Source organism: Cydia splendana, chromosome 18 (genome assembly GCF_910591565.1).
Source record: "Cydia splendana chromosome 18, ilCydSple1.2, whole genome shotgun sequence".
Classification (NCBI taxonomy): Eukaryota; Metazoa; Arthropoda; class Insecta; order Lepidoptera; family Tortricidae; genus Cydia; species Cydia splendana.
Window position 1 is genome coordinate 10,303,994 of NC_085977.1, and position 25,915 is coordinate 10,329,908.

Here is a 25,915-nt window from a genome sequence, read left to right on the forward strand (position 1 = left end):
CAAATCGCATAAATTATCCCGTTTAAATATTGATGAAAAAGTGTATATTCGTAAAGTATTAAAATAAAAAGTTAAATTTCATTTCTCAGTTATGTTGCGTTTTCACAAATGACGTGGCTGAAATGACAGCTGTTTTGTCTTTGGTATTGACAATTGCCAAATCAGCCCGACTGGTCCTTCTGTAGAAATTCCTTATAAAATCTGTTTTAATTCGATTTTCTGAATGGGTGTCTAACTGGATTGTAGGATTTCGCTTATGTGCATAGTCTTAGGTAACTGCATGTCTTCCTGGTACGTAACAAGTGTTGGTTTCACGAAAAGGTGTGACCTAAGTCAATACGTGTTATTATGCTGTTTTTGTAATATTTCGTTTGTAGATCTAAGACATGGCGACGTATGAGGAGTTTATTCAGCAAAACGAAGACCGGGATGGCATACGGTTTACATGGAACGTGTGGCCGTCGAGCAGAATCGAAGCAACGCGGCTTGTGGTGCCTCTGGCCTGCTTGTACCAGCCACTGAAAGAACGGCCAGATCTGCCTCCAATTCAGTATGAGCCAGTCCTGTGCACCCGGAACACCTGCCGCGCTGTACTGAACCCGATGTGCCAGGTCGATTACAGAGCCAAATTGTGGGTGTGCAACTTCTGTTTCCAAAGAAATCCTGTGAGTACACACATGTTTACTTTCTCTATTGACCAATTTAGGTTCTAATTAGATTTTTTTGCTATAACACGTCATACAATTCTATGGTGTTCCTTATAAAATTATTCCTTGTTGGTTAAACTTTGTATCATTTATATTGTATCATCAAGTAATATCATTTATATTATTTGTGAAACTGTATAAATAGAATGCGAAGCCCCTTTATGCCAGTAATGGGCAGTGTACGGAAGATAAACTTGATAAAACTATGTACTTTTGCAACCACTAATTATTGCAAAATTAAATATATTTTTTTTACTCTTCCAATGCTGCTTTTTTGGTGTAGATCAAACTACAGGACCTCTTTAATCCGAACCCCGAAAATGTATCCCCTGTTCGGATTGATGGAGCGTTCTGATTATAGTATAGAGAATTTATAGGGTATTTTTTTATGAAATAAAGCAAACAATATTGTGAAATTTCTTAAAAAAGTCCAATATTTTAGATTGTCGGGTTATATTTAATGACTAAATTGACAAATGGCGAGACTGCGAGTGAAGAAGTGGACGGGGGAGGGCGTTTGGATAAAAGAGGTCCTGCTGCACATCCTTCATTCTCTCCAATCTCATGCATGCTTCATCAATTTTCATCTGTAACATGTTGTTATTATTTTCCAGTTCCCCCCGCAATATGCAGCCATATCCGAACAGCACCAACCTGCTGAGCTCATCCCAAACTTCTCAACCATTGAGTACACAATCACACGGGCTCAGACGATGCCACCCATTTACCTGCTGGTGGTTGACACTTGTATGGATGAGGAGGAATTGGGGGCTTTGAAGGACTCCCTGCAGACGTCACTCAGTTTGATGCCGCAGAATGCACTAGTTGGTCTTATTACATTTGGGCGCATGGTACAGATTCATGAGTTAGGTTAGTACACTTAAATTCTTTTAGAATAATTAATGCTTATTAGGGGGGGTTTGGACATTGGATGATGGTAGCATGACATAGGAGGAAACGGGGTCATTCGAAGCATGATTTTTGGATGATTTTAGGGGGGAGGGGGGGTCAAAAATCGTCAAAAATAGATGACGTAATTTATGAACAGCCCCTTAGGTGAAGACTAACCTGCAGATTATTTATGGCTACTGGTCATTTAATTACCTACTCTTAACTTTTTCAAGCCTTATTATACAATCACTATTAATTTCATGACAAATGAGGACATAAAGCCAATAAAGTGTTCTAGCTATGGTGATAAGCAAATGGTCTTAAATGCACACTTGTTTTATAACGTTAGCAATTATTCATCATATTTATACTCATTTTACTAACTAAACTTTTTAAATTTTCCAGGTACAGAAGGCATATCCAAGTGCTATGTTTTCAAAGGAACCAAAGACTTGAGTGCCAAGCAGATCCAAGAGCAGCTGGCGATCGGACGCGTCAACGCGCCCAACACCCAGCAACGTCCTGGCACCCAGGCGCCGACGCCTCCGGCCCACCGGTTCCTCCAACCTGTCAAACAATGCGACATGGCCTTGACTGACTTACTCGGCGAGCTCGGCCGGGATCCTTGGCCTCTAGGAGTAGGAAAGAGACCTTTGAGAAGCAGTGGAGTTGCTCTCTCATTGGCTGTCGGATTATTAGAAGTCACTTATCCTAATACTGGGGCTAGAATCATGATGTTCCTTGGCGGCCCGTGCTCCCAAGGACCCGGTCAGGTGGTCAATGATGAGCTGAAGCAGCCCATCCGCTCGCATCACGACATTCACAAAGATAACGCCAAGTATATGAAGAAGGGTATCAAGCATTACGAAGCGTTGTCTTTCCGATCGGCGACGAATGGCCACTCAATCGATATTTATTCGTGCGCGCTGGATCAGACTGGTCTGATGGAGATGAAACAGTGTTGTAATTCAACTGGGTAAGAAACTTTTTGATGGATTTGTTATTGCCATCAAATTTCTAGTAAAAATGGGACATTGACCTATGACCTGATTCTGTTGCTTACGCATGTGCGTCAGTCATGGAGTTTACAATCAGTCTAACAGTGACAGGGAAATTAATTTCTTTACATAGTTCCCAGTAGTTCTGTGGAACTGGTACTATTTGTAAAGTATGCACAATTTTTTGATTCAAACTACTATGAACAATTGAAGAGTATTTAGCTCTGCAAGCAGTTTCCGTTCAAATATGTTAGTAATTAATTTATGATAAATTTTTTGTAGAGGACATATGGTGATGGGTGACTCGTTCAACTCCTCACTCTTCAAGCAAACCTTCCAACGTGTGTTCGCAAAAGACCAGAAGAATGACTTCAAAATGGCGTTCAATGGCACTTTAGAAGTCAAGTGCAGCCGAGAATTAAAAAGTGAGTTGCTGTGATTTATTTTTTGTCAGGGACCGGACAATCAAGTGCAAATGACATTAAGGAACAGGACCAATGGAGTAGAAATCAGTGTTACTTTTTTTATACACTCGATAAGTTTGTCGATGTTGTCATAGGTAAAATGTCTATAATTATATTCGTTTATCGTTATCAAAGTAGATAAATTTCTTCTATAAAAAGTGTTTACACTCTTTCATTGAATTTTATTACGTTTTAGAATGGATAAATTTTTTCGCACTCGATGCGAATTATTTATGATTCTGAGACCGCATTTTTTAATGCAACAACTAAAAAGAAATATTTGCTAATAGCACGAGATCGCATTTTCGCTTGCCAAACTTAGGATAACACATACTTAGTAATTTTTAATTTTGTTTGTATTCTAAGCAACAAGCATATTTCATGATGAATATTTATTAAATCTTAATATACAAATGGCTTAATTAATACATTCTAAGAATCAACCTTATATCAAAGTAGATAAGATTGAATTTCATATTATTTCCCAGTAAGTGGCGCAATCGGTTCTTGCGTGTCGCTGAACGTGAAAGGGCCCTGCGTGTCGGACCAAGAAGTGGGTATGGGCAACACGAGCCAGTGGAAACTGTGCACCTTCACGCCCAGCACTACCATGGCCATCTTCTTTGAGGTAAGTTCTTGTTTGTCAGTAAGGGCTGAGTGAGATATACTGTTACATATGCTACCGTATGCATGTGCTTATAATAAGGTGTCATTGCGAATAAACGTCAGTGCGTATCTGAGCAGCCTTCGTTTCACTCGTCCCGTTCCGATATCTAACAGTGGCGTCGAGGATGGGATACGAACCCACGCGTGCAAAGCACATTGGTGCAAATGCCATGTCGTATGTAACTGGCTGGATTGTATGAGTTCTCTCATCGTCTAAACTAGTGTTGCTTGAGCTGTGTTTTGTTTCTAGGTGGTGAATCAGCACGCAGCGCCGGTGCCTCAGGGCGGGCGCGGCTGCGTGCAGCTCATCACGCAGTACCAGCACTCGAGCGGCCAGCGACGCGTGCGAGTCACCACTGTGGCACGCAAGTAAGACCGTTTTTATACATACTAATATAAAGTCTAGTAGTAAATTGTACCAAGATTATTTACACTATTTAAACTTTGTGATAAATAAAATCTCTTCTGTGTCCCAAAGGCCAAATATAACCGAATACGCGAGGTCGTAAGGCGTATCCAGACATTCCAGACTAGTATATTTTTCGCCAATCAGATTAAATTGCCCTATCGAATCAGGACGTGCGGACGCAAATGCCAATTTGGCTCGCCGAATTCAACCGCCGATAATGACCAATATTGCCGATAAAATGAGGTGCGGACGCAAGAATACCAATTCGTGACGCCAGTATTTTCGTTCTGGGGCATTTTTTCAATGTAGAGGGCTCTAATATCACCATAAATCTAAAATTGGTGATTAAATTGGAGATTGACGCCAATTTCATTTCTGATCAAATCGGTCGATTTGATCATCCCGTCTGAATACCGCTTTAAGAGTATATCGTAAACAGACTTTATACTGTTCGTAATTATTAATATTCCAATAATGTGTCAGCTGGGGCGACGCCGCGGTGAACCTGCCTCACATCGCGGCCGGCTTCGACCAGGAGGCCGCGGCCGTGGTGATGGCGCGCCTCGTGGTGTACCGCGCCGAGCAGGAGGACGGGCCCGACGTGCTGCGCTGGCTCGACCGCATGCTCATCCGCCTGGTAGGGCTTCCTTTTCAACCGACGAAAAAAAAAAACGGAGGAGGTTCTCAAGTCGACGCGTATATATACAGGGTGGAAAGGCACGACGATCCTTTCCGGAAATGGGAGATAGTTTAGCCTAAGCTCTATATTTTCTCCATAGAAACTATGTTAATATGGGCAACCGTTTCTAAATTATGACCTTTTAAACATCCACGCAAAAAACTACTTTGTTCTAACCCTAACAGGTGACAGGGTCAATGAACTTACTTGTAAACAATCAGTATTCGACAGGAAATTATGCTAATTTGTTGCCATCTAACCATTTTTAGGTCTGCTTACAGCACGGTAAGAATCATTGCAGGATTTTCGCTTTCTTAGTGGTTCCACTTGTTCAATACTTGAATGAAATAGTTATGTTATTCCTTAATATTAATAATACTAACCACAACATTGTTTACAACGACAGTTCAAATGGTGACATTGACAACCACTCAAAAGTACGCAATCGTCTTATAAATATCTCTGGTTTCCTTGACTGATAAAAAGGTTTTAGTTTCTTAACACGTTTCACAAAATTATTTTCGAATAATTGGAAACTATCCAAAATAATTAAAAATAACAAGTAGGTTGTGTTAGTTGCACCAAATGAACTTGCAAAAATTAAATACTAAGAATAAATCAAGAATAAATACTTCTTCAATACCAAACTAACAAACCTTCTTGCGTGGTAGGAAATAGACAAGACGTCTGATGTTTGAAATTAAATTTTCATTGAACTATACTTATTGAATGTCATATTCTTCAAATAAAAATGTTAGATGCTCGTGGCTATTTAAATTTGTGGGGCTGTGTAAAAGATATGGTGTACCAAACCAAACGGAATGTGAAACTGCGGACGAAATGAGACAAAGGCTAATTGGTGCTTTCTGCGGAGGATAAATGACGAAGAGCATACACTATATCGCATGTGCATCGACATACTCGGGTACGGGCTGCGGCGGCGTTGTAATACACGGAGGTACATTTGAACACCGTATGTGAAAAGAAGATAGTATTAAATATTGGAAAAAAGTAATTATCTAAGAAAGTAATAAAATTGTTTGTAATATTTTTGCATGCATTTGATTTATTTGACATTTATGCGTCATTCATACATCATTGCGATACTGTCAACGATCGGAAAAAAGTGTAAAGTCCCGAGCTTTCCCGACGGAGATCCTTAATCTAGCCGTCATGTGCACATGCTATAGGGTTATCACCACAGTTAAAAAGTAGTATTTTTGCAATTTTTATTTTTTACTCAATTAACGATTCTTACCATTACCAATAGTCTCTGTATCACTTAAACGATCTAATACTTCCGGGAAGGATCGTCGTGCCTTTCCACCCTGTATATATATATATATATATATATATATATTTTTATGTATGACCACGCATAACTTTTTACAGAGATGATCGATTTTGATAATTATTTTTTTATTGGAAAGGGTATACCCCGAAGTTGGTCCCATATAAATTTGGAAAAAAAAATCCAACCTTAAGGGTAGGAAAATAGGGGATGATTGATTTTTTCACTCACCGATTGTAACGTATGACCACGCATAACCTTTTACAGAGTAGTCGTAATAATAATAAAAATTTGGAAAAAATCCTACCCTAAGGGTGGGACAATAGGGGTAATTTATTTATATTACAGAACAAAATAATAGTTAAAGTAGGATTATTAATATAACAGTTAATAGCTAAAGCAAGGTAGGTAGCTATTTTAAAAGTAATCAAAAATTAAGCATGTAATAATTTGTATAAATTATAGCCACAGAAAATTATAAAATAAAAACTTTTAAACAAAAAAAATAACCGCCGAAAAAAAACTAAAAGGAAATAAAAAACCGGCACTAAGACGAAACGAGTCGACCAACAAAAACAATAGCAAACTGAAAAGAAAAAAATAATTATTTTGTCTTCAATAACGCAAGTGAATACCTATGAACTATGTATATACATACTTCTGAAATCAATCACACAAATCTGCGTATTTATATATTTACAATCTGTTATTTTTGGAGTCGGTGCCAGCCTCAAACAAACTTGAGCACCTTAGTGAAGCACCTGCACCGACTCCAAAAATAACAGATTGTAAATATATAAATACGCAGATTTGTGTGATTGATTTCAGAAGTATGTATATACATAGTTCATAGGTATTCACTTGCGTTATTGAAGACAAAATAATTATTTTTTTCTTTTCAGGTTGCTATTGTTTTTGTTGGTCGACTCGTTTCGTCTTAGTGCCGGTTTTTTTATTTCCTTTTAGTTTTTTTTCGGCGGTTATTTTTACCTCCACAACATAGTGGCCTTCATACTTTTTTTTTCATGTTCTTTATCACATTCTAATGACGGTTAAAATTTCTCATGGCATCAATACTGCCCTTCTGCCTAGTTCAAATAAAATATAATTGATCGGTCCGCAACCTTCGTTAGATCGTATGTTCTACCTTTATAGTGCTAATATATACTACAATCGTATTAAATCAACCAATAATTTTATTATTTACTCTCTGTAGTCAGTAATACGAGAATTCAGTACTAAAACTAAGGTACGAGTGGCTTTTGATGCAACGGTCAGTTTGATGCTCCTTTCATCGTCACTCTTCTACTCTTGAATATATTACTATTTTAACCCTTTACCAGACTGAGGGATATATATTTGACTACATTCGATTGTCATTTTTGAACTGTCAGCCTGGTAAAGGGTTAATACCGCTTACTATCATAACCTTATTTTTCTCTTACAGTGTCAGAAGTTCGGCGAGTACGCCAAAGATGATCCGAACAGTTTCCGGCTTTCAGAGAACTTCAGCCTTTATCCGCAGTTCATGTACCATCTGCGTCGCTCCCAGTTCCTGCAGGTGTTCAACAACTCGCCCGACGAGACCACCTTCTACAGGTATTGAATAATTACGATCATTCCAAGAACAAATGTGGTGTTATGCTTCATGTGCAATAAGGCCCATTCTATCAGAATTTCAGTTGGAATAACAGATAAAATGGTCCTTACTGCACTTGAAGCATGATGCCTTCTGTGATGGAAAGCCACAAATAGTTGACAACTGGACACAAAGACGGAGTGTTTACTGTTTAGATAAGGTTAGGAAGTCACAGTTATTTATTAAGAAGCCGTATCCCTCTAGTCGTGGGTTTGTTTTAACCAAAGATTCATTGTTTGTGTAAGTACTTACAAGTCTCAAGTTTGAGACAAATTACATTATGCAGCAACTTTCGTTATACAAAGTTGACTCTTAACTATTCAGTGACCACCAAATACATTGTGCAGTACAGCGGTACAGCTTAGACTTTCCGTTACATTCAACCACGTTTGATTTAACTAATGTAATTCATACGAAGCCTTACGACAAAATTTACTAACCGACATTACTAAAGAGTCGGCATCGAAATTTTTAGTTAACTATTTATTATAAAAATTAGTTACACAGTATTACTACTAAGGGTGCTATTCAACCTGTCCAATTTATTTGTCCAGTGTGCATTGCGTCTCACTCTCTCATTAAGCAAAATGTGAGGCACAAATACACATTGGACCAAGATATTGGACAGATGGAGTACCATACTAATGCACTGCGAACTACAAAACAGTAGTACTATATGTTATCCACGGCAAATTAGTCGCTCTGTATATCTAAAATTAATATTTGACTATTCCTCAGGCACATGTTGATGCGCGAGGATCTTACCCAGTCGCTGATAATGATCCAACCGATCCTGTACTCGTACAGTTTCGGCGGCCCGCCCGAGCCCGTGCTGCTGGACACCTCCTCCATCCAGCCCGACCGCATCCTGCTCATGGACACCTTCTTCCAGATCCTCATATACCACGGCGAGGTACTATGAATGAATGAAGGTGTCAAATTGACAAATAGGAAGCGTTCATAAATTTGGTTTATAGCGTCATTGCAATGTGGCTAATGGAAGTTTTGGTTCCATTTAGATGAGATTACATCAATCGCACTTGATGAGAAAAGCATCCGTATAATCTACGATTCAAACGTGGTGTACCGTGGTGCTGTAAGTGGCAATTCGATGAATTAATGAATTCGTATTTAAACATGTATATCGATAGCGAGAGAGAGATAGTCAGTCATGGGTTTTAGGTTACATAGTTGACTTTGTAATGGATGAAAGCTGATCCCGTAAACCCTTTACTGCATACGCAGCCATATATGGCAGTTATCATTTTCAACTCTATTGATAGCTATTAAAGTTCAAATCGAAACAATTTTATTTATGACATGAAATAAGGGGTTAATTCATAATTTGCAGACGATAGCGCAATGGCGCGCCCTCCGCTACCAAGACATGCCGGAGTACGAGAGCTTCGCCCAGCTGCTGCGGGCTCCCGTCGACGACGCGCAGGAGATCCTGCAGAGCCGCTTCCCCGTGCCGCGGTACATCGACACCGAGCACGGAGGCTCTCAGGTGAGCCTATTACAATCATGCCTTAAGAGTTTCTAAACGATAAGAATGGAGCATTTTAGCGGGCGCCGGTCTGCCAACGCGTGCTGCTGATGATGCTACTCGGAGTACTACTACTACTATGGAGTGAAACATGTCGAGCAATTTTCGACTTAAAATACGCAAGTGACCCGTTTTAATATGTCTCTGTCTCACGGAAGTTTTACAGTGGTGTAAATATTGGACACAAATATTTGGGTCCACTGGGGTTTTGTCAATATAAAAAGTTGAGTCTTTCACTGGGACTACAAATGCAAAATTGCTCTCAAAACATCGGTGGTAATTTTCAAGTTTATACGCGAATATCCCCGTCTTAGTTATATAATCTTTATAGTTTTTGTAATAGCGGTTATTGAGCAAGATCCAACATGCCCTTGAATTTTTAATTGATTTAACATTTAACATTCGGTTCTAATAATCAACACAATAAGTCCGAGCACATAACGATTTATTAAAAAAACTACTAAACAATAATATTTATATAACCTCGACACTGATTGGCTTGGTTTTACCAGAAGCCAATATTTTCTCAAGCATAGCGTTTACTTTCTGTTGTGTTTGTAGAAAATTTCGGAAATGCGTGTCATCATAATTAGTATTCTTCACAATCGGTCTTTGCACTCTCTTTGCAATCTTTTCATCTTCGCGATGCCACGGATCGCCTCGCTCTAACTTTTCATGAAATTTTTCAATATCGTTAAGATCTCGTGGTTTATAGTGTTGGTCTACTTCGCGTTCCTTTTTTATTTTTCTAGATTTTGGAACAGCTATCTTAGTGTTTTTGTGCGTGTGTCGAGGCACATAACTTTTGTCTTCATTAATATTACTCATTTCGCTTTCTTTGACTTCCACTTGGTGTCGATTATGTTTTTGTATTGGTTTTTTGAAATTGAAAGTTTCATCACTGTGATGCGCTTTTACTGGCGGTTGTGTTGTAAGTACTATATTTTGCAAAAAAGGTTTTTGCAGTACTATTTTCAATGGTGATATTTCTCCAGAGTTTGTTTGTACTGTTATAACTTTACCAAAAGACGGTTTTACTTTGTTTTGCGGGACAGGTGCTTGAACCTCTTTTAAATATGGCTCCCTATATACAATTTTCGAATGATGATAAGGGTCCATCATACTGTAATCATATGGTCTGTTTTTTGAGCCATTTTGTAAAGGTTTTGGGTTATATGGTAAATAATCTTCAGTTTTTAGTCGCCCAGCCGGTGAACCATATGGTATGCTGTTTCCTGGTGGTAATTCTGCAGCATGTGGCAAATATTGTAAGGGCGCTGGAGGATATGTTACGTGATTTTCTGGGTTGGACTCTAACCGCTGTAAATCATATGGAATTCGGTTATTTGTTTTTGGTTGTAAAGCTAATGGAAAATATTGTATTCGGCTTTCTGTTTTAACTTCTGGCACTGGTATATGGTCTTCCGGATTACGCTGGAAAGACTGTTGTGGGATTTCTTGATTATTTTGTAAGAGCTGTGAATCAAATTGGAAATTGCTTTCTGCTTTGGTTTGTGCGGCCTGTGGGATTAGATTAGGGTTTTCAATGTTGAGTTGCATTGCCTTTGAAACATATGGCGAATGGTTTACTGGGGCCTGTGGAACAGATACTCCGTTTTCTAGATTACGCTCTGAGTTATGTGGAGAATATTGTAAACGATTTTGTCCATTGAGTTGTTCTGCCTGTGACACACACGGCTCGCTAATTTCCGAGTTTACTATGTTGCGCTTTAATGTTTGTATTTCGTATGGTAAGCGATTCACAAGGCCTCGCTGTAAAGGCTGTGTATCATATGGTAGACGATGGTTTGGATTAAGATTTAATGGTTGTGAGTCATATGGTAATTGATTCTCTGGGTGACGCTGGAAAACTTGTGCGACGTATGGTACATGGTTTTCTGGCTTCTGTTGCAAAGGTTGTGCACCATAAGGGAACCGATTTTCATCTTTCATTTCACCCAGTTGAGGCACGTATGCTTTAAGGTTTTCTACGTTTTGTAAAGGTTGTGGAACATGCGGTCCACGGCTTTCTTCCAATTTGATATTTTGTTGATGTCGAAGGGTATTGTCTGTTGGTACTACTTGTTGCTCATCGTGTTGCGTGGTGGTTTTTTGTGTTGTGACTGTTGTATTCATGTTGTACGGAACATGCTTAACGTTCTCTGGTTCTAAAACTGTATTCTTCATCAAAGTTATTTTCGATAACATTTCCATCATTTTCTCCAATGTTTTCGAAGCATCTTGTATTTTTAATGGATCTTTGGTCGATGTCGTTGGCATTTCTTCTGCAACATAAAAAAATAACGCTAAAAATAACACTTATTGTATTTTTTTTTACTTTTGCTTATTTTTAGTAACTTTTTTCTGTTGTTTATAATTTACCTTTTGTCGTAGATTTAACAGTTTTGGTGATTGTAGTAGGTGTTGTAGTTGTCATCTGAGAAGTTGTAGTGCTGCTGGGTGGTATCGTTGTCATTGTTGTTGTTAAATCCCTTAATACAAATTCCTTTATACTTTGTGCTATATCTTTTATAACATTTGGAGATAATAAAGGTATTTTTTTACTTTCTTTAGTTTTATTTTGGCTGAAAAAATCATCGTCGTCGATATTTATTTTAAATCGGTCTAAAGTTGTATCATTGTCCAAGTGCTGCTCAGTGATAGTAGGTCTTGATGGTAATCTATAATGATTATGTTTCGTTTTTATGTTATTATTGAAAGTTTCTGTTTCCTCACTATTTTCTCTCATATTAGTAATTTTTATATCATTATGCTTATCAGCAGCGGAACGGCATTCGACCCTGGTTTCATGAAATGTTTGGCAATTAACTTCGTTAATTTTCTTATCTTGTTTGGTTTTTAATTGTTCTGAACTTCTATCTTCAATGACGCTACGATATTTATTTTCATATTGGTACGTTCCGTCGATCATGGGGTATTTTTTACTGCCATCCATTGATTCTCGGACGTTTGATCGGGTTAATGATGGATCGACTAAAATTGGTTGTTCTTTATTAGCCGTTAGATTTTCGTTTGTTCGAATAATTGCAGTGTTATTATCGGCAATGTCAAAGTACGGTGACCAACTTTTTTCGAACGAGTTTTTTAATCTAGGCTCGACTGTATTGGTTATTTTGTTATAGCTGTTAGGCGTAAAATACAATCCCTGTTGATTTCCATTCATTTTGAGTTTGAAATGTTTATTGCTCAGTTCAGCATAGAACCAGGGTCGTTTATAGTCCTTACCGAGGTCTCGATCGTGAGCGATACTATTCAGTGTGTTGATTGTTTTTAATGTATCATCCATTCTATTTCTTGTTCTAAGCTTATGATTCGGCCCTATAGCTTGATCTTCTATAATAAAAGAGTTTGGGGCCGTACGTTGATAACTTTTGTATTCTTCATTTAATACATTGTTGTCTGATTTGGATGGGTTGTATTGGAATAAACGTAATTGACCTGCAAGTTTTGCTTGCTCATATCCTAATTTAGGCTCTAGTTTACGTATGTTTTCATTAATGTATGTCGGGTAGTTATCTTGTGATTGTTGCATGGTTACCATAGGCTCATTTTGTTCATTATTTAGTTTAGCTTTCGATGCAGATTGTAAAGGTTCGGGACTCTCATTTTCGCGTGGTTTTAAGTTTTCTTTGTCGGTATTGCACATATTTATGAGGTTTCTTTGTTGATTAAATATTTGGTTAAAAAGTTTTGATTGCGATTGTAATACATTTTTTAATGCTTTATCAGTTTCAATATCCGAGTTTTCTTTATAAGTATCATCTATTTTTATGTGACCTCTTAGGCCATCAAAGCTTATATTTTTAGATTCATTGCCTAATGCTCTAATGTAGTCATCGTCTACTATATTTAACCCTTCTTTAGTGTTGATAAATTTGTTATTTTTCTGATTGATAAGCGCAGTTTGTGGTTGATGTTCCATAATAGTTCCAATGGCACTTTCTTTATCTAACAGCTTAAACCTTTCACTTTCCTCTTTTAATTTACTTAAAATGTTATTGATTATAGGGTTGCCGTTATGGCCATGGATTACTTTCTGTTCTTGTGCTTTTAATTTATTGCAAATGGAGTATTCGTCACTATCATTTGCATCTGGCTCGTTAATACTGGATCTAAGCCTTTTGACATTGTCAAATATATCCAACTTATCTTTATGACCTTGGTTATTTCTGTAATAATTCTCGAGTTTGCAATTGTTTAAATAATATCTTATTAGTGATAATGATTTGTTTTTGGATTGTATGTCGAGCTTTTCGCCTATATTTTGCAATGATTCATTTGTATTTAAATTAGGGCCTTTAGTTGTGTTTAACTCTTTCAATTGTCTCTTGGACATTATTTCCTCTACTATTTTTGTAATATAATCGATATTTTTAGTGTGTTCAGAAACAGGAAGATTATTAACTGTTTTAACCGTAGTACTTCCTTGCTGCGATAAATCAGGCGTCCTGCCAATATTCATTCGCAAAACGTTCATTAAGGTCTCAAGCTCCGAATTTATATTCTTTTCCATTTTGCTTTTTTCATTGTCCTTCTTAGTGCTGGTCGTTCTTGGAAGTGGTGTTTCGGTATTTAAATCTTCAACGTTAATTCCTTGAATTATATCACGAAAAGGAGAACTGGATAGAAATGAGAAGGGCTTCTGTCCCTGTTTGATTTTATTGTCATTATCTTTAGATTCCAAGGCTTTTCTTTTTTCTTCTTTATGTAAAAATTCTAAATAATCAACGATTTTTTGTAGCGGTGTCGCGTCTTCGGCTGGCAGTCCATTTTCTAGAATTTAAACACTACGTTATTATTCATTGATTTCATTATCGTCACAATCACAAAAGTAAACATTATTACTTAACAAAAATTTACTTACTGTCGCTAACAGTTATCTTTGTTTTCTCGGTGGTTGGATTTGTCAGTGGCGTGGTCAAAGTGACTGGAATGTCTGTTTTACCAATACATTGTGTTTTCAGCTGCCTGTTTAAAAGTGAGAAAATATTTAGCATTTATAGCTGTTTATATTTATCGTAAGAAGCAAATTGTAAAGGTGACCAGTAGCAAATTTCCGATTTAAAATCCAAATCATTTTCGAACGCGTATAGTGCCAAGGAGACGCAGGTGTTTTTTTAGTTTCGTGAGTGTTGCGGATTAATTAGTGACAATGGATCGCTGGCCAGCAGAGCAGCGTGCACGTGCTATTGAGGCGTATCTAAAGAACGGCTTTTTATTCAGTACTGCAAGACCCTGAATTTGATTTAAAATTTTTCTTCTAAAACTGTTACGGATTTAATCTGTCAGCTGACAATAGTCATTTTTCTGGTCCAAAAATTTCAGAACAATAAAATAAAATCAGAAACGAGCTCCTAGGCGTAAGTTGCCATATTAATTTTAATATACGCCACACTGTGATGCACCGTCAGCTAATCTTATTGGAAGCTCGGTAGAAAATGTGAGTTTCAAAAAATTCAATCCGCATTCATCATCTTTTTATAAAAGTATACAGGTTTGGTTTATATATTTTAGTCTTTTTTTAATCAAATTTCGAATTTGGAAATCTGCCACTGGACACCCTGTAGTTGAAGTCTTTAATACTATATCACCTCTATGGTTTTGGTAACTTTAAACTTAATCTGTGATACAGAGAAAGTGAACTATGTTGACATAAAATCACAATTATTGGAGGGGCATTGACATTTGATTCTGATTCCATTTTCGCTACACACTAAGCTGAGACGGTAAGTAGGTACTCATTAACGTTTTTCCTTTAGAATCAAACCACAGAATGTTATCGCGGCGAAAACAATACGGCATAAACTCACTGGTCCTTGATATCGTCGATGTTTACGTTGTGTCGCTGCAGTTTCCGCAGGGTGCTCGCGTCGATGTCCTCCTTTTGGACACCACTGAGTAACAGCACGCACAACACATCTGCAAAACCACTTGCCTTAATATTATTATTACTTGGACGCCAGCCTAAGGGCATAGATGGATAAGACCTGGCATGGGCGGTACTTAAATCAAATTGGTGAGCAAAATAATCATATTTTGACAATAAAGAGATAAAAAAATTAAGTCTATATTGAAGTTATGTCATTATCCATATTCGAATACATCCGTTGAACACACGCCTTACGTACACAACCCGATATTTGCTGGCGCGTAATCAGATAAAAGTATACATCGTTGACAACGAACCCCCTTTAACAAAATGTGGGCATGAAGCGTAAATAAACATTCTTACAAACTGTAATCAACACTCATACCCAAATCACAATCATCGTTCAATTTATAATCGTATTAACTTTTGATTAATGTTGGAAACACCATGTGAGCTCACTTTCTTCTAGTCGCAACCTATGTTCCGTATATTTTTTTAAACTTTTTATGTAGTTTAAAGTCGGTGGACGCGTTCCGCGAGACAACGTACATGTAAAGACGGCGGCGGCCAACAGGGCCCGGCACAACATTATTATAGCCACTTTTTTGTTCGCCACAATGGATCTACTCGCAGCTCGCGTTCGTTTTGCTCTCCGACACGTTTATTTGGTGCGCGCTTATCTCAGATGAAGACGTGGAGGTTTAATGACAAGTGTTAGCGGTATATAGTACCTAGAGTACCTATTGCTTGTAAATGCGCGCTTTTTTATGTGTGCGAAGCGCAAAGTCATATGTGGGGTGAAGTCCTCACACTTAATATTTTGACTGCCTGTTCATCAATTCTATTCTTAGCAGAAAATATGAGGAAAATTGTAGAGACTTTAAGGGCGCATCACTAAGAAAGATTTACCAGTGGTAAAATATATATGAAGTAGGGATGTACCGACTAGTCGCCGACTAGTCGGGAAAGCCGACTATCCGGCCACATTTGTAGTCGGCGATTAGTCGGCGACTAGTCGGCAAAAATGGCCGATTAGTCGGCACTTTATTAGTGAAAGAAAATTAGGAAAAGAAAATCAACAGTCGATATTTGCCATATGTTTTATGTCTATTTTACCAAAATACCTATTCAGGGTGCAGACGAAAACTTTTGTTCATATAATATTGACCGTTTGATCGTTATCGTATGTTGGTGGGCTGGTGTTTTCCTCTACAGGTCGATCTCAACTGATTCTCGTGTAATTTCATGGCCAAGTTCTATAGTTAAATGATTTTATTATTATTTAGTTATTGTTTTTTTTAAATGGTGGAGCCATGGGGAACTGTTAATGTTATTGCAAAATTTAGAGACTTATAAACTGGGCACGTTGCTCGTAAAGACGCTGACCACAGGGGATAGGTTCTTAACTGGCGACTACGTACGGGAAATAGAACCTTGGAAATACCTCCTACAAGTTATACTGACGGTCTGCTCAGGATCGCAAAATAAAAGAAATTGACAGAGGATTCTTGTGATAGGTCTTTGAACCTGTAGAGAACACCTTTTAGCCAAGCTAATATGATGAATAGCGCAACCAAAGGAGCAAAACTATTGTTTTTGACCTGAAATTATACGAAACGAATGATCTGGCCGACTAGCCGACTAGTCGGCCGACTAATCGGCCATTCGAGCGCCGATTAGACGGCTAGTCGGCCAAATCAATAGTCGGTACATCACTAATATGAAGGTTACTGGCCCTATATGCAATTTTTATAGTCACACGATAAACAATACCTTACTTGTAAGATCAAAGTTTATGACATGAAACACAAAAAAACAAAGATGCGTGAATCAATAAAAACATCTGCAATGTAGGGTAGGATTATTTACGAGTATGTATGATTGGGAAAACGGGGGATTCCGTATAAGGACCGTGCGCGTTGGAGGGTCTGCCATCTTGTGGCCTGAATCGGCATGTGCACATGTACATTGCCAAAGCAAGTGCTACCATCTACCGTTCTCGTCGGTACGTTTCCTTGTGCATAGTAGGTTCTGCCATCTTGTGGGCTACATCGGAAGCATAAACGACACATTTACGCCTCGCGCCAAAGATTTGACGGCTCCTATGCTGCCCCCTATAGTTCATGCTCGGGGCCTATATAGGTGCTTCAGAATGTCGGCTAATTCCCCAAATAACCCAAACCTTTATTTATGTTATTAGTATTGTGTGTTGTTTATTGATTTTTTTTTTATTTCAGGCCCGTTTCCTGTTGTCGAAGGTCAATCCATCTCAGACGCACAACAACATGTACGCGTATGGAGGGGTGAGTGACATCATTTCAAACAAATATCACCTTATTGCCATTTTAATACGATTCATTTTATAAATGTCAAATGCATGACTTGATTTCAATTAGCCTCATGCATGACTATTTTTAATTTTTTATATCATTATTTATATCGTTTGAACACCGGAAAAAATAAAAATACTTTTATAAACCTTCCCATAATATTATTAAAAAAATATTTAAAAAGTTGAAAAAAGTTGAGCAGCTGAAACACTCATAATTTTTGGCGCGAATTCAACAGAGCGTGATGACGTCACTCGGTATGAACGCAACTGACGTTTTGTTACTTAGGGCTTGTGCACAAATCACGCGAGGTTCGATAGGGGGAGGGGGGGTCACGAAAAAATCACGATAGATCACATTGGGGGAGGGGGGGTATAAGGAAACCTCACGTGTATTTTTCTACAGGGAACGAAACTAAGAAAAAAACCTTCCACATGAGTAGATACTTTTTCTCGGTTTCGTTTAACATAAATCTTCACTCTGGGCTTCAAAATAGCGAGTCTATTTAACGAAAATAGAAAAATAAACAAGATTTTCCATATACAAAACTATTTATCTTAATATTTGGTCAAAGTACAATTTCAAATAAATACACGTGAGGTTGTGTGGGGGGAGGGGGGTAGCCAAAAACCTCACCAAATATCACCAAGGGGGAGGGGGGGTCAAAAAATAGCCGAAAACACCTCGCGTGATTTGTGCACAACCCCTTAGTGGCGAGTCAGGTCATAATGCCATCTCTTTTACTCTTGGTTGGTCTTAACAATTTGTTAAAACGAGTGACGTCACGTGACATTTCGACTAATGGCGTTGCGTTTCGCTCACTAGCATTTCGCGGGCAAATTTTTGTACTTTGTATTTGTTATTTTAAGCAGTTAAATGATAATTTCATAACGGAAATGCATTTGTAACATGATAAAACGGCAACAAACATCCGATTAAAACATACTCGTATTTCGTTCAATATAAACTTCATGCATGAGGCTAATTCACTATTTTAGCGCCGTGCTCCTACAAGTTGTATTAATTTCATTTACGTACATTTTCAAACATAGGTTATCTTTAAAGAAGCTGTCATACACTTTATTTAGTTATTCATTATGATGCCATATGGTAAAACAATTAAACTTAAAACACACTATTGCATTTTAATTTTACGTGATTCATAGTTCATAGCATAGGACATGGAGCTGTTTTTTTTTTAATAATTCGCATGGAGTGATATACCGACAAGATTCGGCCATTACAGCATGGTTTGACTTTTTATTTTTTTGTTTCATCATTGTATTGGCGAAAACCAGGCGATGCCGATGCCGTCAGCGGTAGTATTTTTTTTATTAGTTGCTTTTAAACTAATTTTGGTGTCGGCTTCCTGAACTCAAAATTTTACATTGGCTTTTAAAAACGCTTTCAATCTCTTATCACTTTGAATGTTTTTTTTCAGCTTAACTTACCTATTAATATTTCTGCTAAAAATATTATAACAAAGCTAACTTTATTTTAAGGCATGTTTTTGCACTACGCTGTTTTAATTTCCTATTATATTTCATGTAATCAATAAAAATGTACTTTTGCAACAATTGCTAAGCTAACATTATCTAAATATAGTAATATTTTCTAAATCTTTTATGGTTAATTACATAAAATAATTACAAGGTGGCTAAAAAACGGGAATTAATTCAGTTTTTGTAGGCATTAATAATTAATATTTCTTATGTCTTTTTGATTTTTTTTAAAGGTATTTAGTGTAATTACTTATACTAATTAGGTACTAGTAATTACACTGGTACTACAACATAACATCTGAATTGGGGCTTTAGCAAATTTTAAAATTTTCTTGTGTATACTTTTTCCCCGTTATCTATACTTACAGGAAAAAATAATTGCATTGAGAAGCTAAATCTGGTAGCTGTTAGTCAGTTCAGGGGTTATAAAGTGACTTGAAAGTTTGGCGGTGTAGGTACACGCTTGATTTATTTATTATTTTCTCATTTTAGACGTTTCTGGGGTACAGGGTTATCAGACATTGTCACTGGAAATTGCTCAAAACACTGATATTGACACACTAACCAATATCTTTGTTAATTTTGGGCTGATTTCCAATAATTTCCGAGTACTTATATAATTTTATGTGTAAAACAGGATGGCGGAGCCCCCGTGCTCACGGATGACGTGTCGCTGCAGGTGTTCATGGAGCACCTCAAGAAGCTTGCCGTGTCGTCCACCGCCTAGTCGGAGAGCCGGGCCACAGCCTTGTAGAATAGGGCAGGTCTTTAGGGCAACCATTTATATGTACCTAACAGTACGGTACTACTGTCTCCTCCATCTCACGCAGAAACTGCTTTACTGGTCTGGTTGGTGTAGGGGTAGGGAAGAAGTGGCATACAGGATCCAGATTTTGAAAGAGTTATTTGCATTATTTCGATGGTTTCAGGGCGAATTTTATATGTCAAATATTTGGAAGTGACGAGAAACCAGTAAATAAAGGCTCGTACAAAACTCATTCTGTAACTTCCAAAATAATACAAGTGGCTTATTCAAAACCTGACTCTCCTTCATGCCACTTTCCCAGTTCTCCCCTACCTATATAAAAAAAGACATGTTTCTTTGAATTTGTATAAATGTGAGAATATGTGTTACTGTTGGGATAATACTTAAAAGATATATTTAACCAATACATCATCTACACCTTGCTCTTCTTTCCAAGATAGCTGCTAGTTAAGTTAAATTTTGTATTCTCCATTATAAATTAAAACAAATGTTTATGAAATGATTAAATGATTTATTTTAAGAAAAAATATATCGGACTATACATACTCTCGCCATTTCCTCTTCTCTGTACAGTTTATTTTACAATCCCTGTCATAATAATATATATTTGAAAATAAATATTGTACAATAATAAAATAGTGTGTTAATGGTACCTATGAGTAGTTACATTAATACATTCACTGTCGATTATATCCTATTCTACAAGAACCCCTTCTGTCTAGACACAAACCCTTAACATTTATAATTATATATTTGGTTGGTGGCTCTAATATACGACAAAAGATTTAGATTTACAAAGAAGTAGCCAAGGGTAGCTCAACCTACGCGACTATCTTAAATGCAAAGTTAACAATGCAACAGTAATTTAAATACCTACATTATAATTTAGTAACAATTAAAAAACAAACTAATAACAAATACGGCCTCTATAGACATTGTCATTGAATTCTATTAGTAGAATCTAAATGCCTAGTGTTGGGAGATATTATTGAACGAAATACACGAAATCCAGCGGTCAAAATTTAAAAATCGGCCCCCTGGATGAATAGTACAAAATGGCGCTTTTTCTATTTAAATTACCCAAAAACGAATGTCAATGACAGCTACCATACCACTACGATATAATTTACAAATTCATACATAAACACATTTTAAATCCATCAAACTTAATCTAAATAATATCACCATTATATACACCAAATCATGGGTTTTCACACAACTTAAACTGTAACAAAACCAGCACGTAATTTACAAAAACTGACATCACTTTTTGAATCTTGTACTGTCAGCATCGAATAGATAGTGAAGGGCAAAGTGGCCATATATATCGCAACACATGGTTATTTTTATGGTAACAAAAGATTGCACATGGACAAATACACTCATGGATACACTCATGGACAAATTTAGACGAACGCAAAATAAAAGTTTAATTACTTATTTTGAAATTTCTTTAGGTACTGTAATGCAGTAATTTGTTTTTTTGCGGTCCTCTAAATTTGTCCATATATTAGGCTTCTATGGGCGTCACGATCTATTTGATCTACTATATAACGGTAGATACAATTTGGCGAAAATCGTTCAAATCAAATAATTTTATCAAGTAATACCTCCTCTTAAAAAAATAAAGCCAGGATAGTTATGGTCAAGTGTAACAACGCAACACACTAAATTGCTAGACAAAAGTATATACGCCTAACATCAATGCTCCATCATCATGGGGAGCATCCGCCGAATGCCTGCGTACCACTGGCATTGCCCTAGTATATTCTGCCGCTGAATACTGCGCTCCTGTGTGGTTAGAAAGCGCACATGTAGCTAAAGTGGATACAAAACTAAATGACACGATGCGTTGCATCTCAGGAACCATCAAGTCGACACCCACACCCTGGCTGCCAACTCTGTGCAATATAGCTCCGCCACATCTGCGTAGGAGGCAAGCGCTATCGAGAGAGGCTGAGAAAATCAGATCAAATAGCTCTTTACCAATCCACCGAGAGTTCTGCTGCCCACCACATCAGCGCTTGAAGTCCCGACGCCCTCCTTATGCTCAGAATGTGCAAGGTTTTGACGTCTGTGAAGCCTGGGAAAATGAATGGTGCGCCGCAGATGTAGACTCGAGAGTTGTTAACCCAGCACATCGACTTGCCGGTTTTGATCTTCCTAGACAGCAGTGGTGTCGCTTGAACAGACTTAGAACGGGACACGGCCGATGCAACTACCTCTTGCACAGGTGGGGATGGAAGGACTCAGCCTTGTGTGAATGTGGTGAAGAGGCCCAAACCATGGAACACATTATCCAACGCTGCCCTCTGCATTCATACTCTGGACCACCGGAAGACCTACTTCATCTCACAACCCATGCGGCCGCATGGCTGAACACACTGAATGTTGACATCTGACTTAATAATTTGTTTTGTTGTAATTTTAATTGTTAATTTATTGCCTATATTATGTACTTGTGCCATACGACTAAATAAATAAATAAATGCTCCAAGATTTAGAGAGTTATAACTACTTTCAAAGCATGAAGAATACTTTGATGATGTACTACAAACAACAAACTTACAGTAAGGTTTACAAATGGACAGTTAACTGTGTTGATTTTGGTACAAATACACAATCAGAACCTAATTTACATTCCGCTTAGTGAGAAAAATTACATAAAATACAAGTATATTTATCTTGAATTACAAGAAGCATCAAAAGAGCAGTTAACATGAGTAGGTACTCACTATTTTATGCTGCTCAGCTTTACGAGGATAGGGCATATAATCTAGGATCTAGTTGATGAAGGCCCGACAAACATGAACCATGCGTCTACATTAGCTGTCTTTGGCGTTGATAGAACAAACGTGTTACACTTGATTGTAATGAAGACAGTCAGTCGGGCCAGGCGGTCAGTTGAGGAAGCGGATGGACATCTTCTGCTCGACGTCGGTGCGATCCAGCGCGTGGCAGAACTCCTCGAAGGAGATCATCTGGTCATTGTTGGTGTCGGCCTCGAGGATTGTGCGCTCCGCGATGCTGGTTAACTGCTCTTCGCTGCGCAATTAAAAATAGCGTTAGTAAATTAAGTAGAATAATCTCCAGTCTGAGGCCACGTTACATTGTCTTTGTATGACACTGTGGATTTTAATAATCCCACTATCAAAATTGGATATGAGTTCTAAGTGGATATCGTTGCAACAAACCATATCTAAGGCCCAGCACAACTTCAGACTTTCAAAGGTGCAGAGTTCAAATAACTAATTATATGATTGATTATTTATAACACAAATATTATTGAATATTATGTGTACATATCCGGAATTAAAAATTGATAAGTATTCTGATCTTATCACAAGCTATTATGAAAGTATTACATTCCTATCTAATCAGCCTACGGAGATAGGATAGGATATGTATGTTGGCAATTTTTCTTCGGCTGTAACACTTGGTTTCTAGAAGACCTAATGGCATATGGTATGTCAAAACTATAAGGGTCTGTTTTACCATGTAGGCTACGGAACCTTAAAAATACAATGCAATGACAATGAATGAATACATTCAGTGGCTGATTTAGTCTTTGCCGCCCTAGGCCGCAGGCCCTGTAGCCGCCCCTTTCTCAGCACCCATCATAGAGTTATTTCTTGTTATCATCAGTGATTTTTTTGTCACAATTTGCCGCCCTAGGCCCGGGCCACTTGGCCTTAGGGCAAATCCACCACTGAATACATTAATACAATTGCTTTGGCGCAAATTGCAAAATCACAACACAAAAATATGGGTCTACCTGATGTTGACTCCAACCATCATGTGCAGGATAGCCAGCAGCTCATCCCTGGAGATCTTTCCGTCATTGTCCAGATCATACATCGAGAAGGCAACTGGAAATAATCAATGGTCATCAAATTAATATACTAAGAGTTGGTTGCACCAAACCGTCTGTCGCACCAAACCATTCACTAAATTTTATTGTATGGGAACTTTCATAGATCTCTACTGCGAGACATTGATCACTTTGAGCAGTCTGTTAATTGCGGTTGGTGCAACTGGCCCTGAATGTGAAAGACGGCACAAGATCCTTGGATTTTTGAACTGAGGGAAACATCTTGCACCAAGTGCAGATGTTTACAGGCCAAAGGGGTGTCCTTATTCCTACAATTTCTCAGTTTACAGATATACATATAGGTAAATTAACTCCTTGATCGCCACGCCTATCGAGTGCGGCGTGCCATCGAGAACCTTGTCAGAATGCATGAAGGTTGATATTTGGCTGTACCCGCGCGCGTCAGTTGACGTCTTTGGCGGTTAACAGGAAAACTTAAATTTTTTTATCAAGCTGAAACACCTGCGAGTGATACTACAATTTTTTTTTAATATAAGTAAAACAACTGTTGATATTGTGAAAAATGACCATAACGTGATTGTTACATGGCTGTATTATACATATATGCTTATCAATGGATATTCTTCTTTCTGGACATGTGAAGGTCAAACATAATATATAAAAACATTGATATCAAGTAATGTAGTAACAATACCTCTTCTTTCTTCTCTTTAAAGAAGAAAGAAGGGATTCTTCTTTCTGGACATGTGAAGGTCAAACATAATATATAAAAACATTGATATCAGGTAATGTAGTAACAATACCTATACATATATATGCTAGAATTTTAATATTATCGAAAATCATTGTATTTGCAAGTTTTTGTACTAATCCCTTATATTTTATTTATTTTATACTTATTGCATGCTATCTAAAATTGTTTCTGTGTATTGTTTAGTAATAATCTTTTTATTTTTTGCTAATAATACTGCCTTATCATGCACAATTGTGGTAAGTCTGAGGTTGTGTGTGACATAGCAGAATATACATGTGTCGAAGTCTAGTCAAAGGTCCCACTTTGTTGCTTACCATAAGGACGAGATTTGCTTCTATCTTTTTAATGAATAACTTTTTGCTTGGCAATGAAGCATATACTCACATAGAAAAATAACAATTTCTGTTCCAGCATAATCAACTTACATCTTAGTTTTTCCTCCCGACTATTCAATTTGTTCTCTCTATTCTTCCTAATAGGCCTGAAGTGAGACAGCACTCTCATGAACTGCAGGAAGTTGACTCGGTCATCATGGCTCTCAGCAAAGAAGGAGTGCACAATGCGCTCACTGAGGGGGTTGATGGCCAGTTCAGGAATGCGGAGAAAGTCTTCTCGAGACAATGTACCACAGTCATTTTTGTCCAGGGATGTAAATCTTGAGTATAGACGCTCAATTTGGTTTGGAGTGACTGTGGAAAAATGGTGCTAAATTAATACCTGACTCAAGAGATCATATATGGATTACGTTTCTTTTTTTTGTTATGTGACAAGCCACTGGGAAGCTGTCATTCACCCATGGACATACGCAACATCAAAGGTGGTTGGACTTTAGAGTCATAGACTTTGAGATTAAATGAAGAAATGTATTTTGTATCTTTTAAAAATAAAATAAAAATAACCTTCATTAATCTCAAATCCCTCTAGAACCCATGAGCTCATTCTTTTTGTGTGGAGTTTATACAAGGCATATAAATTATATATGTATACAGATTATAGACCTTCCATTTTACTTAAACTATTCGACAACATTATGTCTATGAAATATGATTATAAAATCAACAATACCCAATTACAAAATAGTTTAAAACACAATAAAAATACACTGTGACCTTTGATACTCAGGCCAAGGTGGAAAAACATGGAAATCGCACAATACGTAAACAAATAAAGGTCAAACTCACATCCCGTTTCCTCTTGAATTTGAGCTATTTCTTCTACTCTCAACATCAAAGACGATTTGTTTCCCATCGTAGAATATGTGCCACAAGCACGAAGCGAACGAACACTGTTTGATAAGCCTTGATTAATCAAAGGAACGATTAACGCGATTGGAACTAAGTTTTGTAAACGATTAGTCACATTTGTACTTTAAACTTTATTCATATTGAACAATGATAACACTCATTCTAGTTTATAGAACAAACAAATAATTATTAAAGTTTTTGGTCACCACAAAATTAATAAAAGACGGATATTGAATTGCCTTTAGATCGTTACACGATTTTCCATACTCATTTTCGTGCTGAAAATGCTATAAATTGATAGTCATAG

At 37.4% G+C, this 25,915-nt stretch overlaps 3 protein-coding genes across 4 annotated transcripts; 1 reads left to right on the forward strand and 2 right to left on the reverse strand.

Annotated features, from left to right (window-relative positions):
• The first annotated feature begins 133 nt into the window (after window positions 1–133).
• Window positions 134–20,307, forward strand: LOC134799586 (protein transport protein Sec23A). Of its 2 annotated transcripts, XM_063772021.1 has the most exons (14): window positions 134–291; window positions 378–665; window positions 1,322–1,577; window positions 2,004–2,574; window positions 2,879–3,021; window positions 3,549–3,688; window positions 3,977–4,095; window positions 4,619–4,772; window positions 7,553–7,704; window positions 8,483–8,657; window positions 9,096–9,251; window positions 17,418–17,483; window positions 18,809–18,829; window positions 19,650–20,307. In XM_063772021.1, exons 2-14 carry the CDS (start codon window positions 387–389, stop codon window positions 19,737–19,739), a joined length of 2,322 nt encoding a protein of 773 aa, XP_063628091.1. In that variant the 5' UTR covers window positions 134–291; window positions 378–386; the 3' UTR covers window positions 19,740–20,307. The 2 variants fall into 2 exon arrangements, with proteins under 2 accessions (XP_063628091.1, XP_063628092.1); XM_063772022.1 differs by lacking the exon at window positions 18,809–18,829.
• Window positions 9,264–15,285, reverse strand: LOC134799654 (uncharacterized). Its single transcript, XM_063772094.1, has 4 exons — window positions 15,122–15,285; window positions 14,176–14,279; window positions 11,673–14,084; window positions 9,264–11,575 (listed from the first exon to the last, which is right to left on the reverse strand). The coding sequence occupies exons 1-4, from the start codon at window positions 15,283–15,285 to the stop codon at window positions 9,765–9,767; spliced, it is 4,491 nt and encodes a 1,496-aa protein (XP_063628164.1). The 3' UTR covers window positions 9,264–9,764.
• Window positions 20,308–22,522: 2,215 nt separating the features above from the next.
• On the reverse strand, window positions 22,523–25,915 carry LOC134799593 (calcineurin B homologous protein 1). The gene is made up of 4 exons (XM_063772029.1): window positions 25,546–25,915; window positions 24,790–25,053; window positions 23,554–23,647; window positions 22,523–22,823 (listed from the first exon to the last, which is right to left on the reverse strand). Exons 1-4 carry the CDS (start codon window positions 25,610–25,612, stop codon window positions 22,679–22,681), a joined length of 570 nt encoding a protein of 189 aa, XP_063628099.1. The 5' UTR covers window positions 25,613–25,915; the 3' UTR covers window positions 22,523–22,678.

Coding starts and splice junctions, on each gene's coding strand:
- LOC134799593 (XM_063772029.1), bottom strand. CDS start 25,612: ATGGGAAACAAATCGTCTTTGATGTTGAGAGTAGAAGAAATAGCTCAA. Junction 23,648..24,789: donor TCGGGAGGAAAAACTAAGAT/GTAAGTTGATTA, acceptor GATTATTTCCAG/TTGCCTTCTCGATGTATGAT. Junction 22,824..23,553: donor ATGGTTGGAGTCAACATCAG/GTAGACCCATAT, acceptor TTAATTGCGCAG/CGAAGAGCAGTTAACCAGCA.
- LOC134799654 (XM_063772094.1), bottom strand. CDS start 15,285: ATGCCCTTAGGCTGGCGTCCAAGTAATAATAATATTAAGGCAAGTGGT. Junction 14,280..15,121: donor ATCGACGATATCAAGGACCA/GTGAGTTTATGC, acceptor ACTTTTAAACAG/GCAGCTGAAAACACAATGTA. Junction 14,085..14,175: donor AAAGATAACTGTTAGCGACA/GTAAGTAAATTT, acceptor TTTAAATTCTAG/AAAATGGACTGCCAGCCGAA.
- LOC134799586 (XM_063772021.1), top strand. CDS start 387: ATGGCGACGTATGAGGAGTTTATTCAGCAAAACGAAGACCGGGATGGC. Junction 7,705..8,482: donor GACGAGACCACCTTCTACAG/GTATTGAATAAT, acceptor ACTATTCCTCAG/GCACATGTTGATGCGCGAGG. Junction 9,252..17,417: donor CCGAGCACGGAGGCTCTCAG/GTGAGCCTATTA, acceptor TTTTTATTTCAG/GCCCGTTTCCTGTTGTCGAA.